At 38.9% G+C, this 16,867-nt stretch overlaps 1 protein-coding gene across 1 annotated transcript; it reads left to right on the forward strand.

Moving 5' to 3' along the window:
• Window positions 1-136: 136 nt before the first annotated feature.
• On the forward strand, window positions 137-14,907 carry LOC149008819 (NAC domain-containing protein 13-like). The gene is made up of 7 exons (XM_089161575.1): window positions 137-314; window positions 1,020-1,516; window positions 10,584-10,861; window positions 11,844-12,116; window positions 13,141-13,407; window positions 13,555-13,678; window positions 14,072-14,907. Exons 2-7 carry the CDS (start codon window positions 1,369-1,371, stop codon window positions 14,407-14,409), a joined length of 1,428 nt encoding a protein of 475 aa, XP_089017701.1. The 5' UTR covers window positions 137-314; window positions 1,020-1,368; the 3' UTR covers window positions 14,410-14,907.
• Window positions 14,908-16,867: the final 1,960 nt, after the last annotated feature.

Genomic DNA, 16,867 nt, shown 5'->3' on the forward strand with positions numbered 1-16,867 from the left:
ACCAAAAAAAAATAGAATAGGTACCGTATACCGAAAAATAAAAATGTATATGAGCGAAATATACCAGAAAATGGACCAATGAGAAGCCGAGTATTCTAAAAGAAGCTTCCCTCATTTTAACGCGGGAACTCATCGCACTACAGTTTCCTGCTCGTTCGTCTCGCTTGCTTGCTTGCCCCACTTTCTCTCCTCTCTTTGCGCTTGTATAAACCCTTCCACTCACTCGCTTCCCATCTCCAGTTTTACTTTTACTTAGTTGTTCTGTCGGTCGTCTCTGGCCGTCGCTGCTTGTTCTCGGCGTTCTTTGGTGAAAGGTAAGACATGGCCGGATTATATATGTTGTAATTGTAATTGGTGGTTTGATTTTTGGTCTCACAGATTTTTCCTATGATTTCTGCTGACGGCTTTACCCGATAAAAACCTTATTAGTATTGTCAATTTTGTGCTGGGTTCGTTGTCTGCATGTTTCTCTTGCTTCAAAGTTGTCACAATTCTCAGTTTCGTCGAGCTTTTGTATAAACCCCTCGCTTCACTCTCTATTCTCACTCGTGTTTATTTTCCGGTACCGTCACTTGTTCCGGTCATTGTACGTTGCTTTGTTTCTCTCTTGTTTTATGCATCTGTTTGTCTATATATGATAAAATTAGACGGTTTCGGTTGTTGGTTGTTTGCTTGTCTTTCTTCAAAGCATTACTTAGAATTTCGGTGCTTTTAGGGTTCCCATTTACTCAGTGATCTGATTTTTATTTTTTTTTAATGAAAAACAAGATACCGGTCCTTCCTCTGCTACTTACGTTTATCTACTGGGTTCGTTTCGTTCGTGGTTCTTCCTTTCTATGTTGCCGAGACTCTCTGCTCGGTCATCCTTTCCATGTGTCTGTGTTTATTATGATTTTATGTTTCCCTCATTTTGGTTTGCTATTTCAAGTGGCTTATTTGCAATTATTCCCTCTTCCCCTGTTGTTTGCTTGATATTTTTCTTATGTTTATCATGCTGACCCTAATAAGGTTACAAGCAGGGCTTCCATTGCACCTCAAATGTCTGTTGGTCGCAGCAACAATCATCAGCAGTTTGTTCACAGCAATTTCAGTTTCATGATCCGGGGTCGGTTGTGGTGCTCACAGAGAGTAGTCTTTCGACATTGGACCTGACCATTTCTTGAGTGGACATTGTTGCCTGAAGTTGTATATTTGGCTGTAGGAGTACAGATATTAAGAAATTGATTATTCAAATGATACTTTCATTGGAGTGCTGTACATAAAATTTTTGGAAAAATAGCTTGTTTGCTTTTAGTGGCTGGAAAAGAACTGTAAACTAGAATTTTGGGCTGGAAATAAGTAAATATCCCTTGGGGTGTTTGAGGAAGAATGTCCTTTCCACCAGGTTTTCGTTTTCATCCAACTGATGTTGAACTGGTTCTTTACTACCTGAAAAGGAAGGTCATGGGAAAGAGGCTCCAATTTGAAGCCATTGGGGTGATAGATCTGTACAAGTTTGATCCTTGGGAGCTTCCAGGTTTTCTCTAATTCCTATTTGTGCTTATATTTTCATAAGTTTGATTATGTGTATTTATTTTCCTGGTATTGTTCTTAACTATTTTTTAGTGAGAATGTAGTGTCAGGTTTCACTGTCACTTATATGTAGCCTTTGGCTGATCTTATTGCTTGATTTTGACTGAAGTAATCAAATTTTCTGATGATTCATCATCTGTTAGGAGTATAAATTTATTGAGGGACAAACAAGAAAAAAATAAGCATCTATTGCAGTTATGTTTTTACTTAATTTTTTAGTGGGATCCTAGAGCAGAAGGTTCAGAAACTGTAAAAAGGCCAGAATAAAACTAAACAGCCTTATGAGCACTGAATAGGTTGCTCGTGAGATTACCCAAAAGAATAAACGCATTGTGAAAATGATACAACAACAACAATAAGCCTTGCCCAACTAAATGGGGTCGGCTACATGGATTCTTGCCTTCCAATTAGTTTTGTTCGAGGCCATGCTAGATACAAGGCCTAAGCTATACATATCCTTTCTCACCACTTCTCCTAATGTTATCTTTGGTCTACCCCTAGCTCTTCTAGTTCCTTCAATATGGATTAAATCACTTCTCATACAGGGGCATTTATAGGTCTCCTTGAACATGGTTATGCCACTTCAAATGACTTTCTCAGAGCTTATCATTTATGGGAGCAACTCCCAAACCAACTTTAATATGATCATTTCTTATCTTATCCATCCTAGTTTTGCCACTCGTCCATCTTAGCATCCTCATTTCTGCTACACTATCTATATGATTCTTTTTAACAGCCCAACACTCTGCACCATACATTGTGAAAATGATACAGCTGAAACTAAAACAATAGGGAGGACTATTGAACATATAAAGATTCTCAGAACATGGAATCAATAAGATTGAACACATAGTTGGTGATCTTGGCATTTTTCCCCTTTTTCTCCAAGCTCCAGAAGATGGCTAGGGAAGGTCCTCTATGAGAGCTAACAGAATAGTTGGAACTGAAGACACATTTGATAATGTCTTGGAACTGCTGAAATATGTGTTACTTTACCTTTTAGATACTTGTTTCTTAGACACATTTTCTTTCCCTTCACTGAAGAAATTGACTGATTGCTCATCTAAGGCCATTATAAGTTCTATAAAAGAGCTAAATTGCATAGTTTTGTCTGCCTTTGCACTCGAGGGTCAATCTCCATCCGGCCCGAGGAAACCTTTGCACGCCGCCATTACCTTTTGGGAAGCCTACGGCCCATGGATACTGTCTACCTGAGACTGTCCCTTGACCCGTGGGTCCTGACACAAGGTTAAAATTCTAGCTCTTCTAGAGTGGTATCTCACTGATGGCTGGGGCCCCCTAGAAAAAGGCCTTCTTTGCCCTCCACCTAAGTTGCGCAGGAAAGGCCATAAGCCAATCCCAGGTAATAGTAAAGCTTCATAGGGTCTTTCTATCCAGCTGCAGGTAGTCCCCATCTTCACAGACATGTCTATTTCAGCGAACCTCTCTCCGAGACAATGCCAAGATCATTACACCTTTCATGCGAGTCAAAACTTACCTGACAAGGAATTTTGCTACCTTAGGACCGTTATAGTTTTGGCCACCATTCACCGAGGCTTCGGTTGATGGCTCCCCTGTCATCAAGTCACTAACTTCCTTGACCTTCTAGCATTGGGTACGTTAGCCCCCATACATGATCTTATGACTTTGTAGAGACCTGTGTTTTTGGTAAACAGTCACCTGGGCCTGGTCACTGCGACCCCCTTTGTGAGGAAGCACCCCTTCTCCCGAAGTTACGGGGCTATTTTGCCAAGTTCCTTAAAGAGAGTTGTCTCACACCCCTAGGTATTCTCTACCTACCCACTTGTGTCAGTTTTGGGTACATGTATCCTTTTGTTGAAGGTCGATCGAGCTTTTCCTAGGAGTATGGCGTGGGTTACTTCAGCGCTTGGTACTCGGACATTGGCTCGAGGCATTTTCTCTACTCCTTACCCTAAAAAAGCAAGGTCACCTTGCATCCTTGAACCGATAACCATCTTTCGGCTAACCTAGCCTCCTCCGTCCCTCGGACCAACAAGGGGTATTACAGGAATATTCACCTATTGTCCATTAACTATGCCTTTCAGCCTGATCTTAGGCCCTGACTCACCCTCCATGGACTAACCTTGCAGAGGAACCCTTAGGTTTTTGGGGCATTGGATTCTCAGGCAACAAAGACACTTTAAGCATTCCATTGGTTATGTACCAACGTTCCAACAAAAATACTTGTATGCACTAAAAAACCCAGGTTCACCCAAGTAAATGCATTAAAAAGGGACAAATTTTAGCAGACTGTGCCGCTACGGTTGGTGGCGAACTCGCTTTGGGAAAAAACTTATTAGTAGCCTATATGCTATGGGAAGGTTACAATTCTGAAGACGCAATACTCATTAGCGAACGTTTGGTATATGGAGATATTTATACTTCTTTTCACATACAAAAATATGAAATTCAGACTCATGTGACAAGACAAGGTCTGGAAAGGATCACTAATGAAACACCTCATTTAGAAGCCCATTTACTCCAAAATTTAGGCAGAAATGGAATTTTGATGTTGGAATCTTGGGTAGAAAATGTGATATTTTAGGAAGTAAATTAAGGCCCCAGATGGCGGAAGAATAATCGTATGCTCCAGAAGATAGATTATTACGAGCCATACTTGGCATTCAGGTATCCACTTCAAAGGAAACTTGTCTAAATTACCTATAGGTGGAAGTGGTTTGAGTTATTGATGTGAGATGGATCTAGAAAAAGGGGGTTTCCAATTATAATACAGAAACAATTCGTGTATATATTTCACAAAAATGTGAAATCAAAGTAGGTGATAAAGTTGCTGGAAGACATGGGAATAAAGGTATCATTTCCAAAATTTTGCCTAGACAAAATATGCCCTATTTGCAAGACGGAAGACCTGTTCATATGGTCTTCAACCCATTAGGAGTCCCTTCACAAATGAATGTAGGACAAATATTTGAATGTTCGCTCGGGGTTAGTGGGGGACATGCTAGACAGACATTATCGAGTAACACCTTTTGATGAGAGATATGAACAAGAGGCTTTGAGAAACAGGCCTCATCAGCCCGCCGAGAAGGATAGAGATACCCGGAGATTCGTTAGAATCGTAGGGAATCAGAAAAACTAGTGTTTTTTGAATTATATGAAGCCAGTAAGCCAACAACGAATCCATGGGTATTTGAACCCGAGTATCCAGGAAACAACAGAATATTTGATGGAAGAACGAGATCCTTTTGAACAACCCGTTCTAATAGGAAACATGGTGGGAGATCTCGCTCTCGAGCGAGATCTCACCACTCAGAAATACCGAGATCTCGACCGAGATGGCGAGATCTCGGTCGAGATATGCCAGAAAATTGGCGGTAGTCTCGGTAGCCCATCTCGGTGAGTTTTAGGGCTCTGGTTGGGCTGAAACTTGGTATTTAGCCTATTTAAGGCCTTTTGAACACATTGGTGGCCTTAGATTTGTGAGAAAATAACCCTAACTATGTCTCCTACGTCGACCCTATGTGTAAAACCGAAATTCTGTGAAATGCAAAGTTAGAGTCTTAGAGAATAGAGATTATAGATATAAAGTTAGAGTCTTAGAGAGTTAGAGACAACATGTAATGTAATTATGTAAAGATATCAAGTAATTCAAGACTTCAAGTTAATGAGTTATCATTTATCAACCATCAAGTATCAAATACAAATATACAATAACATTACACATCAAGTATTCAAGAATCAAGTCAACAAGTGATCAAAGTTCAAACTTCAAACTATCAAAGATTCAAAGTAATAAATTGTTAAACACTTAAATGTCTTCAAAATTTTACAACCATAACTCCATAAGAATTAAGAAGATTACAACTTACAACTTACAAGTTACAAGACTAAGAGTATCACTCAACATTCCGCATCAATTGATTCTGAACGGTGGCCACATATGACTCCCAAGTCAATTGATCATCGAAGTATGTCACATATCGGTTTATATGATCATTATATGTTTGCATGTCGAATCTTTTGGAGGAATAGCGATCTAGGATAACCGTCAATCGTGGGTGGGTGAAAGAGCCATTGTTGTTGTTGTTGTTCATATAGTTGTTGAGTATTTGGGTACGGGTTTCTAAACCACTCATTTAACAACCCACCTTCACTCCCATATGCATACTCTCCAGGTGAAGGGTCTTGAGGAATAGTATGACCTCCATAAGAAGAATACCCACTGTAATCTGACCCGGTGCTGTGATCCCGTATTGGTACCCCAATGACAGGCTCTGCTGTTGTGAATCACTCTGATCTAGGCTCATGCTTCCCATGTTCAATTCAAGATCATGCATGCTCGCATCATCATTCGGTTGCCCCTGCCCTTGCTTTGATCTGCTCTTCCGACTCCTACTATAAGTCTGAGAGATAGGGGAACATGGCTCACATGTGTCGGATGACTCGGACCTGGTGGAGGTGAGTCAGGTGACTCCCTTTGTTGACGCTGACTTCCACCGTAAACACGACCAGCCTGACTGCCTCCATGACTCTAACTCGATGTCTGATTTGGGCCACTTGGCCGTCTGGTATGAGTGGTATCATCGGCATCATCATCTGAATCCCCACTACTAGTTGTCACCTCAATTGTTTGAAGTCAACCAGGTGGCTCCACAAATGGTACAACTAATCCTTCTGATGCCGCTACAGCAGCCTGACCCTCATCAGAAGATAGGTGCTCAGCCACAGTATCTGGGCCCACAGCAGCAGCAATGGTAGGATCGAGCTGCCCTTCTAGCCCATCCAAAGATCGGGCCACCTCGATCCCTAACCCACCGATATATGACATCATCTTCCTCATCTTCTGCGGGGGGCTCGTGGAATATATCAATCAACTCAATCGGTTCACGATTGTCGTCATCTATATTATCTTGTATGTGCCCTACTCTCAATCTCATGTTGTAATGCACATACACCAAGTTCTCGAGCCTCTTACTCCCCAATCTGTTCCGTACCTTACTATGGATGAGCAAGAAGGTGCTCCAGTTCCTCTCGCAACCAGAGGATGAGCAAGTCTCGTGAGAGTACTTTAATTGCTATGTCCCCGAGATTTGGCGCACTAATTCCATATAGAAACCACCAATCACTGCATAACCAAAAATAAGAATGCATTAGGCAAGCAAATCTTTATACTTATATAACTTATCGGCTTATCATTTATAAAGTTATAGACTTATAGTCTATAGACTTATAGACTTAATGACTTATAGAGTAGTGAACTATTTACCGAGGATCAGTTTTTTTCCTAGTTGCAACCGCAGAAGGCTTTTCAAAACTCCCAGAGGCATCCCTGAACTCCCTGATCTGTACACCAATTCTTCAATTATTGTATTATGTATATGCTTAATGGCTAATGCACTAATGCAAGAAGTTGAAGAAACAATTGAATAAGTTCTCACCTCTCCATTAATTGTCCCTTGCATGATGGGATTTGACACAAGCTTCTCCACCACCTCTTGCACCGCAGTCATCAACTTTACATCAAGCCCCAGATCATTCTTGTAATGGTACTTTGGGTTGAGGTAGTAAGCTTGCATTGTGGAAATAAAAAAATTTGGTTAGTGACTTAGTGATTTGGTTGTTTACTAACTTACTTGTTTATAAATTATAAGTTATAAGTTATAACAAATAAAGAATTTAAATAAGTATACAACAAAAACTTAAAGACTTAAAAGTGACTCACCAGCCAAGTGCAAAGGATGCATCAAGTGCATCTCCCATCTATTATCGATGATCCTCTCGTAGGATTTGAAGGTGCTAGGGCAGCAGCTCTAACCAACTCTTTCATTTGCTGGAGGGCAGCATATATGTGGGGCATTGTGGGCTTCTTCTCCGAATCCACCATCCTTAAAACAAACACAATAGGCTCTATAATGCCCAGTGTTCTATTCAGCTGCCTCCAAAAGGAATCATCAGCAATGGTTTGTTGGGCTAGTACTGCATCAGGATGGCTAGATCCACGCCAACCAAACCACTCCTCACTTGCAAACATGTGCCGAAGACCCACCACTTTCTTCTGGAAGCTTTTCAGAGCTACATAGTTGGTGGCGAATCTAGTCAGTCCAGGTCTGACTAGATCACCCTTACAGTGGTTCCTCATCATCTTCAAGACATAACCATGGTTATAAATAAAATTACTTACCCTTCTAGCCCTCTCAACCACAAGATCTTGATTGACTTTCTTTTCCCCAAGTCCTTCAACATAAGATCAATCGAATGAGCAGCACATGGTGTCCAAAAGAGGTGGATCTTGCTGCTCTTCTTCCTCATCAACATTTCACCAGCTTTTTTGAAGTTTGCACCATTATCTGTGACAATTTGGACAACATTCTTTGGCCCTACCTCGAGTACCACCTCCCTAAGAAGCTTGTAAAGGTAGTCAGCATCTTTGATCTTATCTGAGGCATCCACTGACTTGAGGAAGGATGTCTTTCCATTGCAGCTCACCATGAAATTAATGATGGACTGTCTAGTAGGACCAGTCCATCCATCACCCATCACGTAAACACCATATGTACTCCATTGTTCTTTTAATGATTCAATGTATTCATCCACCTCCCGCTTTACCTTGGGTAAATATTTATTCATTACTTCCCAAGTTGTTGGGCCTTTAACCCCTACACCTGCCCTAGCAACTCGCATTGATCATCCCCCGATAGTATGGTGTTTTGGCTACATTGGGTGCAATGTTGTTATAGAGCATGAATTTGCTGATTGATAACCTAGCTTCCTCCTCCCTATCGCCTTCTCTACCTCCAGCAAACATATAGGGAATGCTTCTTTGATAGATGTCTTGTTGGTTGAAGAGGGAGGGGTCTTGGTCAAATGTGGAATCATAATGTGTAGTCTTCCTCCTCCTCCTTTCGGTCCTCTCAGTCTCAGTTCCCTGAAAACTATGTCTAGGTGGCATGGATGCCCCTGACCCCGAACCACCTGCTCCCCTTGTTTGTTCATATTGCCTCACACTATCAGCATGTAAGGACTGTCTGCTAGCTTCCATTGCAGCCTTCATCTGTCTCCATTCGGCTCGTGACTCAACACCCATAACCCTCCTCCTCTCTTCATCATCGCTTGATTCCTCATCAACATCAAGAGTAGGTCTAGATAGCACTATATCCTCAAATTCCCTTTGCTTTTGTGCCATCTCTTCCTTTTTTTGTTTCCCTCCCCTTAAAGTTGCTGCAATTGTTTTTGGACTTCATAAGGAACCCTGGGACACTTGGCAACATCTTTATAACCACCAGCCAAATGTTGCTTTAATCTGGTTGAACCACCAAAATTCAAAGTCTTAAGGCAATACTTGCATCGGGATTTCTTCTTGTCAGCAGTCAGTGGATCCCCATGTTGCCAAGCAATGTCCCGAGTCCCACTACCAGGGCCGCCACTCCCACTAGTTGCCATTTAAGATTCAAATGTACAGCACTGAAAGTCTGAAATACATACATGAATCATGAATATTCCCAAATAATCATTAGAATAATTTTTAGATACATAAAAACATGTAAAAACAATTTATAAAACAACAAAACACACACTTTGTTCTAAGATAACACATATACACTGCTCAAACAAACATGTTAGTATTTTTAAAATAAACTACATAATATGAGCATCATTAAAAAAAAAAACAGATAAATTTTTAATAACATATTATTTTTTATAATTATTTTATGTAAAAATAATTTATAAAACAACAAAACACACACTTTGTTCTAAGATAACATATATACAATGCTCAATAAGACATGATTGTATTTTTAAAATAAACTACATAATATAAGCATCATTTTAAAAAAAACAGATAATTTTTTAATAAAATATTATTTTTCATAATTATTTTATTTAATTATTTAAATAAAAAAAATACAGCAAGCATGATAATCAAAATATTAATACATGAGATTGTAGCCCTCTAAATGTAGTTTAACATAAATAATAATCACATTCATATCATAAGTATTTATTTATAATCTTTAATTTTAATTTTTTAGATAATATATTTTTTAAATACGAAAATTCAAAAAAAAATTAATAACAGAAAATTAAATTTTTTTCCATGAAAGTGTAGATCTAAGCTTGAACATCAACGTATATTTATATCACACTCATACAATCATTGTAGAACCTTGTATTTGAAAAAAATCAAATTTGGGGGAAAATCTTACATTTCTTGAAGATCCCTTGAAATATGCTTGAATCACTACAAATATGCTTCAATTTGTTGTTGTAGATGAGTTGATGATGTTGCTATGTTGAATCCCCAACAAATTCCGGCCAAATTCCGGCCAAAAATGAAGTTTTCCGGCCAAATATGGGCTTCCAGCGAGATAGAGGAGAGAGAGAGGCGAGAGATGCCTCTCTCGAGCGAGACAGGGGCTTTAAAAAGCCCCTAAAGCAGCCAAAATCCTACTGTTAGCGAGATCTCGCCAGAGATCTCGTCTCGCCTTTCTAAAAAGGCGAGATATCTCGCGAGATCTCCCACCATGATAGGAAAGTCTTATATTCTGAAATTAATTCATCAAGTTGATGATAAAATCCACGAGCGTTCAGGTGGACATTATGCACTTGTTACACAACAACCCCTTAGAGGAAGGGCCAAGCATGATGGATTCCCTTGAAAAACCTTGGTGCGCGTGTAAACGAGGTGCTATACCTAACTGAGCTATAGCCCTTGCATTTGTGATAGATAGTTTATCATGTAGAAACTATCTTGTCAAGATAAGTGTTTCATGATCGGATATAATAGCTTTCCAATTTCCTTCCTGCTAAGGATTTGTGTTTTTTATTAGTAATATTGGATCTATAATCCATCGATGTGATGGTCCCATTTGTTTCTCTTGATGATGATAAATAACCTACTTAACTCAGTGGTTAGAGTATTGTTTTCATATGGCTGGAGTCATTGGTTTAAATCCAATAGTAGATATAATTTCAACATTTGATTCCAGATAGTTCTTGTTTCTTAGTTGGCATGTCTCCTTTTTATGCAGGAAAATCATGCTTGCAGAGTAGAGACCTTGAGTGGTACTTTTTCTGCCCAAGGGATCGGAAATATTCAAGTGGGCTAAGGGCAAACCGTGCCACTGAAAATGGATATTGGAAAACTACTGGGAAGGATAGACCTATCTGTCATAATTCAAAGATTGTGGGAATGAAAAAGACATTGGTTTTCCATGAAAGGCGTGCAGCCCAAGGACATAGGACCAATTGGGTAATGCATGAGTACAGACTTGAAGATAACACTCTGGTTGCTGCAGGTGTGATTAAGGTAAATGTGCTGTTTTCCTGGCACTCGATTATTTGCAACACTTGTCTATAGATATTGTAGATTTTATAGTCACTTGGTCTTCCTTTGTTTGAGTATTTTGCTGATTTAGCTCTTTTTCTAGAACACATTCATTGTTATGTTCGGCTATCTGTGACTACAGTTGTTGGCTTGAAGTACTGTTTAGTTTCATAGAAATTCAAATTCAATACGAGTATTATTTCATACGGTAGAACAAAGTTAACTTCTTTGATGTCTTTGATATGTGGGTTTTGTTTTTTCAAATAATTTTCTGTAGCAAGGATGGTGAGCTGTCCTTTTGTTAGTGATGTAGCTTTGGGTCGAGGTTCAATCAAGGGCCAATGCTGCCAGGAAATTGGAAAAACGGAACCAAGTAAAGGGATTTTTGGTTATGGGCTGTGAGGGCTGTTTTGTGGTTTCTAGAATTCAGATTGAGACATGGCCTTAGGGCAGAGGTCTGCAGGTTCTAATGAAGACTGCTAAAAACTTTAGGTCATTCTGAGGTCTCTTAAAAATTTTAGGACTCTAGGGTTCCTACCTTTTGTTTTGAATCTTTGTTGTGAGATTAATTGGGGTCAAATTAGCCTTTGAGCTCTACATTATCATACTCCTTTAGCTCTTTCAATCGGAATAATATTCACCCTTGTTGGCACCGCCAAGAGGAGATTAAAAGGGAAAAATGGGACCAAGGGGGAAACAAAGATAGAAATGGGAAAGATGGGGAGTGATGTTAAAAAACACTTTTGTAATGGCATATATCACTCAAATATACATATTTATTGGTAGGTATGGTGCTTTAGTTTTTTGGTTCATATTGCATCTCTTCCTTTTTTTCGCCACATTCGTATTTCCATTTTTATAGATGATCATTTAAAGGTTTTCACTGTCACTGTTTCAGTATGTCCTTGCTTATTTATTTCCATAACTTTCTTTCATTAACTTTTCCAGTGCATTTCTGTTGCAGGATGAATATGTACTCTGTAAAATATTTAAGAAGAGTGGTCCAGGTCCAAAAAACGGTGAACAATATGGGGCTCCATATAGAGAGGAGGATTGGGAAGATGGAGAGATGAGCAATGCATTGGCGTTGCCCCCTATTACTGACCCTGGTGCCTCATCTCTCGCGCAGGTTGAGGAATATCCTCCCTCTAGAGAGGACAATGAGATTGTTTCACAGCTAGCAATGTTTGAGAAAGAAGATGGTGCTATGGTCTCTGATTGCAAAAATGATAATGGGGTAAGAATTATAATGACTAGCTGTGTCTAGCTATACTTTATGGATAACTGCCTTTCTATAAAATTTCTGTTACAGGTGTACCTTCTTTCTGGAAATTTATCTGAAGGACCTTTGTTTGGGTTCTGGTGTTTCTGGTTAAATTCTTAGGGCTGCTGAATTTTATGTTTCAATTTCAGGGGTTTGATTTTGATTTCAAAAAACGTGTGGTTTGATTTCTGGATGTAGTTTTGATGAAATAGAATTCAAATTAATAGAAGAAGGGGCATATTATGATTTATATGATAACAATAGTCAAATGGCATCAGCCAAAAATTTTTTGAAACCCACATTCCAAATAATAAACGATGGGTGACTTCCATCAAATGGTGATTCTTCCATTCAGTTATACCATCATGTACTAAGTTGACCGGTGAAGAACGCCATTTGAAGTCATAAAAGTACTAGGAGTTGAAAAATATTCTTTAGCATTATGATTACAGAGAACCTTTATAAGAACATTAAATTGAGTACTAATTTCAGCAGTAAATCTGCAAAAAATATTAAATAATTTAGAAGAATTTTTCATTAAATAAATCAAGTAACTCTGGAATAATCATCCACAGAAGTAACAAAGGTTTTTTGTACATGATGGTTTTCTTCAATTCTCCGCAGAGTAATCCAATAGTATGAATATTTTCAAGTATTGCATGCTTGCACAGAAGTGTCAACATGTTCTGACAGAAGTGTGATATGTTCTAATAACTGATGTTTGTGGTGGCTGGAATATATGCCCTTTTGGTGATAGTTGTCTTTCATATTTCAATCGATATCCTCTGTGCTCTGTTAGAACTGCGATGTTATGTGCTACAAGTGTATTTTATTCTTTTAACATAACCATGAACCTTCATTTTTTGTAAATTTCACTGTCCCATATTCTTCATCTTGTTGACCTTCCTTTGACCTTATTTTTCTGATGCTTCATGAATTTCTAAAGACTAAATTTCCTGTCATCTTAATCGAATATTTTTGTTCGATTTTCTTGCAGAACTTCAATGAATCTAATGTTGATGAAAGTACTCACTTGGATTGTTATGAAATTTATAATGGCTTGGAAGACCTTGGCTCTCCAACAGATCTGAAGACAAATGGGCTACATAATCCTGGCAGTCTGAAAACTGAATATGCTCTGGATCAGAAGCTTCTGGAAGATGACACATCTTTCCTGGAGTTGGATGACCTAGATTATCCATTGGACCACCCTGTGTTTACTGAGGGATCCCTGGTGGAAGATCGTTTGCTTCTGTTTCCGAAGGTAAACCAGAACTCTCTGAAATGCATTTTCTGTGACATCCCATTTCTTCTTCCGTCCCTATCCTTCTCTCTTCGAAAAAAATAAATTCATTATTGTTATTCGCTTTACCTATAAAATTTCAGCTTACTTAGCCAGGCCCTTTTCCAGGGTGAAGGTTCTGAAGGTGAAATAAGCCACGCAAATGAGGCTGCCATGCATAGCGTTGCTGATTGTTCATGTGGAAAAGCAGGAAACAGAGGAATACTATATGTCCAGGGAACCCCAGGAAAAGGTAGCTTTCACTATCTTTAATGCCAAATTCATTCCGCACGAAAACCAGTCCTGGTTTTGTTCCTTGCTTTGTTTTTTTATCTAAATTCAGAATGTATTAAGAGTCGAAAAGTTGAATTTGGGTTTTTTATTGCATAATTGTTATGTTATTTGCTAATGGTATTGTTGGCTGAGATTTGAGATTGGTCATTCCTTCTTATCTTGTTTTTTTAGTTTGTTCCCATGTAGACTCTGATATTAGATTTTGCAATGTTGGGTTCATTGATCTCTGGTTTTTGCTGAAGGCCGTAGAGGGTGCAACAGGTCTTCACTAGGTTTACTGTTTTTGTTAGAAAAATGAAGTTCATAATTAGGTTTCCCTATATTTCATTGATGTTGTGATGTTCCATCCCAGGTGAACAGAAAAATGCACTACATTTTCTGTTGGAATCCATCCCCACTCGTCCTGCTTCAGCTGCTGAGTACCCATCTCCTACCAATAGAGGGAAGAGATTGAGGGGCCATGGTATTGTGGTTCCATATGGTGGCTCCGCCAGCCACACAAAAGCCGAGATGACTGTTGTGGGAGGGTGCAAAGTGTCGAGGGAGGAGTCCGGGAAGATGGGGGGGGCTACATGTGGCCGCAGCGGGTTCTTATTATTTTTCTGCGGAGTGGTTTCAGCTTTAGTTTTTGGGTCTTTCTACCGTGGTAACGTCGTTTCTGCAGGCAAAGCCTTGTTTCTTCTCGGGTAGCCTTTATCCATTGCTTTATCCCATTTAGCATCATTTAATGATATTTATTTGAACTATCTGGCTCGTGTACATTCTCAACAACATGATTATTGTCAAGCTTTAACATTTGCTGGGTGGACCTACTTGGTATTTACGATATTATATGAAGATTGAACATGAAATACAGGTTTTTAGTAGCAGGATAAGAGAGAGTTTCAAGGAGTATCTCTCTCTCTCTCTCTCTCTCTCTCTCTTTTCTTTTTCTTTTGGGTGTAATTTCAGTGTGTATATTTATTTGGCTTAAATTCTTTTCGTTTTTTGTTGGTGTATTGTGTTGAAAAGTGAAAAGAAAAAGATCCTAAATATTATTATATTATAGTCCGGGAAACCAAGAATCAATGGCTAATGATTGCTTTGCACGAGATTTTTCCAGGGGTGAAAGTGAAACGTGAAAGGCCTATTCACTCGCCTATTTCAACCCAAAATCAGTTTGACAGGGAATGCGGAGATAGTAAATAAATGTAGTAGCGAGTAGTTATCAATGTAGGACAGGTGTTGGGCTATTGCAATGTAGAACCGGTCAAAGTATGATCGGAGTGACAAACTATGATTTTTAATCTGTAATACCCAATTTATACAATTAGCCAGTAGTCTTAAGCCAGGTGGCCTTAGAGGATCCATTGAGTCCCCCGCTTTTATGCTAGATTGCAGGGCGTATTTTATTGGCTTCGTTGGAATGTCGCTTGATTTCTGGTTTTTGAACATAGAGAAGAATAGGGAAGAAAAGTAGCTAGATATTGAGTTTTTGGGAACACAGGGTGAGAGAGAGGAGGAGGGAGGGAGAGGGAGAAGGAAAAGAGAGCTGTAAACGCAAAGCTTGCTTTCTTCCCTTCTTCGTCCCTTGTTTTCACCCTAGTTTTGTTCTCTCATCAAAATGTTTAATGGATGCTGTGTTATCTACGCCAAGGGGATTGGTCATTCCAGTGTCATGCTGCCGCAGATTGTTCTTTAGCTCGACTACTGCACCATCCACATGCCATTGAAAATCCTTGCTAATCGATTTTTGAAAGAGGTATGTATCATCTCCGCTTCTTCAAACCTTCTTTCATTCGTTGAAGTAGTTGAAAACCAACCGGTGATTATCATAAATTTATCATGTACGGGTACGGCCACACCGAAGGCGTTAATTCATTTTCTTGCAGTTTTATACATGGGTTTATGCGTTTATGCGTCTGTTTCCTTTTAGGAGGAAAAATAATTTTTAGAAACATTTGGATGTTTTGGTAGATAATCGTATCTTCAAGTTTTGGCTGGATATGACTTTGTACAATGTACATTTTCTAATCCGCATCCAATGATTTTGAACATAATTCTGCACCCTAACTGTTCAGAACCTTTTGCCAAATATCAATTAAATAATCCCTATTTCTTTTCGAGTTCTTGTAAACTTGTAGTAGCTTTTGACTCCCTTGTTGATTTAGAAACATTCGGCCTCTCGGCCTCGTGTAAAAGGTCATCTGGAAGTTTTTCTTTCCCAGGTAGGTAGAAGTAGAACAGGTCAATTGGGCGTTAAGGATCGATGATGGCTCGTTCGCAATTCAATCATAAGGCCAAATCTCTATCGCAGAGAAAAACTTACCCTACATATAGTTTGCAAACCCCTATTCTAGGCTTTTACTTTATTCCCAAAAATGTTCTTTTCTTACTCTTGCCTCTGTTGAATTCAGATCCTCCACCTCCACCTCCAATACCTCCTACTCCCAAAATTCCTTCTTATAATAGTCCACTTGATACATGTCATTCAAGCCCACCTAATGTCATGCCTTCAAGCCCACATATCTATGTCAGGTAGACTGTGAGAGAAAAATTTTCAAAGTACGGAATACTTGGGGTATAGGATATGGACTGGCCTATGTTAGTTGTTAGATTTTCATTCAATTTGTTATTTTGTTATTTTCTATCAATTATCTTTTTGGTAAAAATTAACGACTTTATCCAGGAGTATAGTTCATCAACTTGTATTTAGTCACCTGAGAGATGAGCAGCTCGACTTTTAGTGTTGCGCATTAACTGTGCTGCTAATGGTCGAAATCGAAATCTCAATCAAGATCTCGATCATTCGCTGCAGGTGTTGCACATTAATTGCACAACACTCAAGCAATTTTAAGAAATGAGTGTCAAATATCCATAAAAATTTTAAAACCTTCCTGTTGATTCCCTCAATTTTGTGTTATTATTGACTCTTACAATTGAACAATAAAGCTCTCACCACCCTACTATATGAAAATAATATTGGCCACCTTACCAAAAATAATAATAATAATATTGACCATTACAAATCACAAATTAGTGATTTTTTATACTTCGAAAATAACGGCTGGCCCTTCACTATTCACTATACAACTCCAGCTGCTTCCCATTCGGTATCAAAAAGGAGAGTCATCATGATTAATCTTGGTAAAACATATGAAATGCTGAT

This window comes from Hakea prostrata, chromosome 7, assembly GCF_041222555.1.
Source record: "Hakea prostrata isolate BN-2017 chromosome 7, UWA_Hpros_2, whole genome shotgun sequence".
Classification (NCBI taxonomy): Eukaryota; Viridiplantae; Streptophyta; class Magnoliopsida; order Proteales; family Proteaceae; genus Hakea; species Hakea prostrata.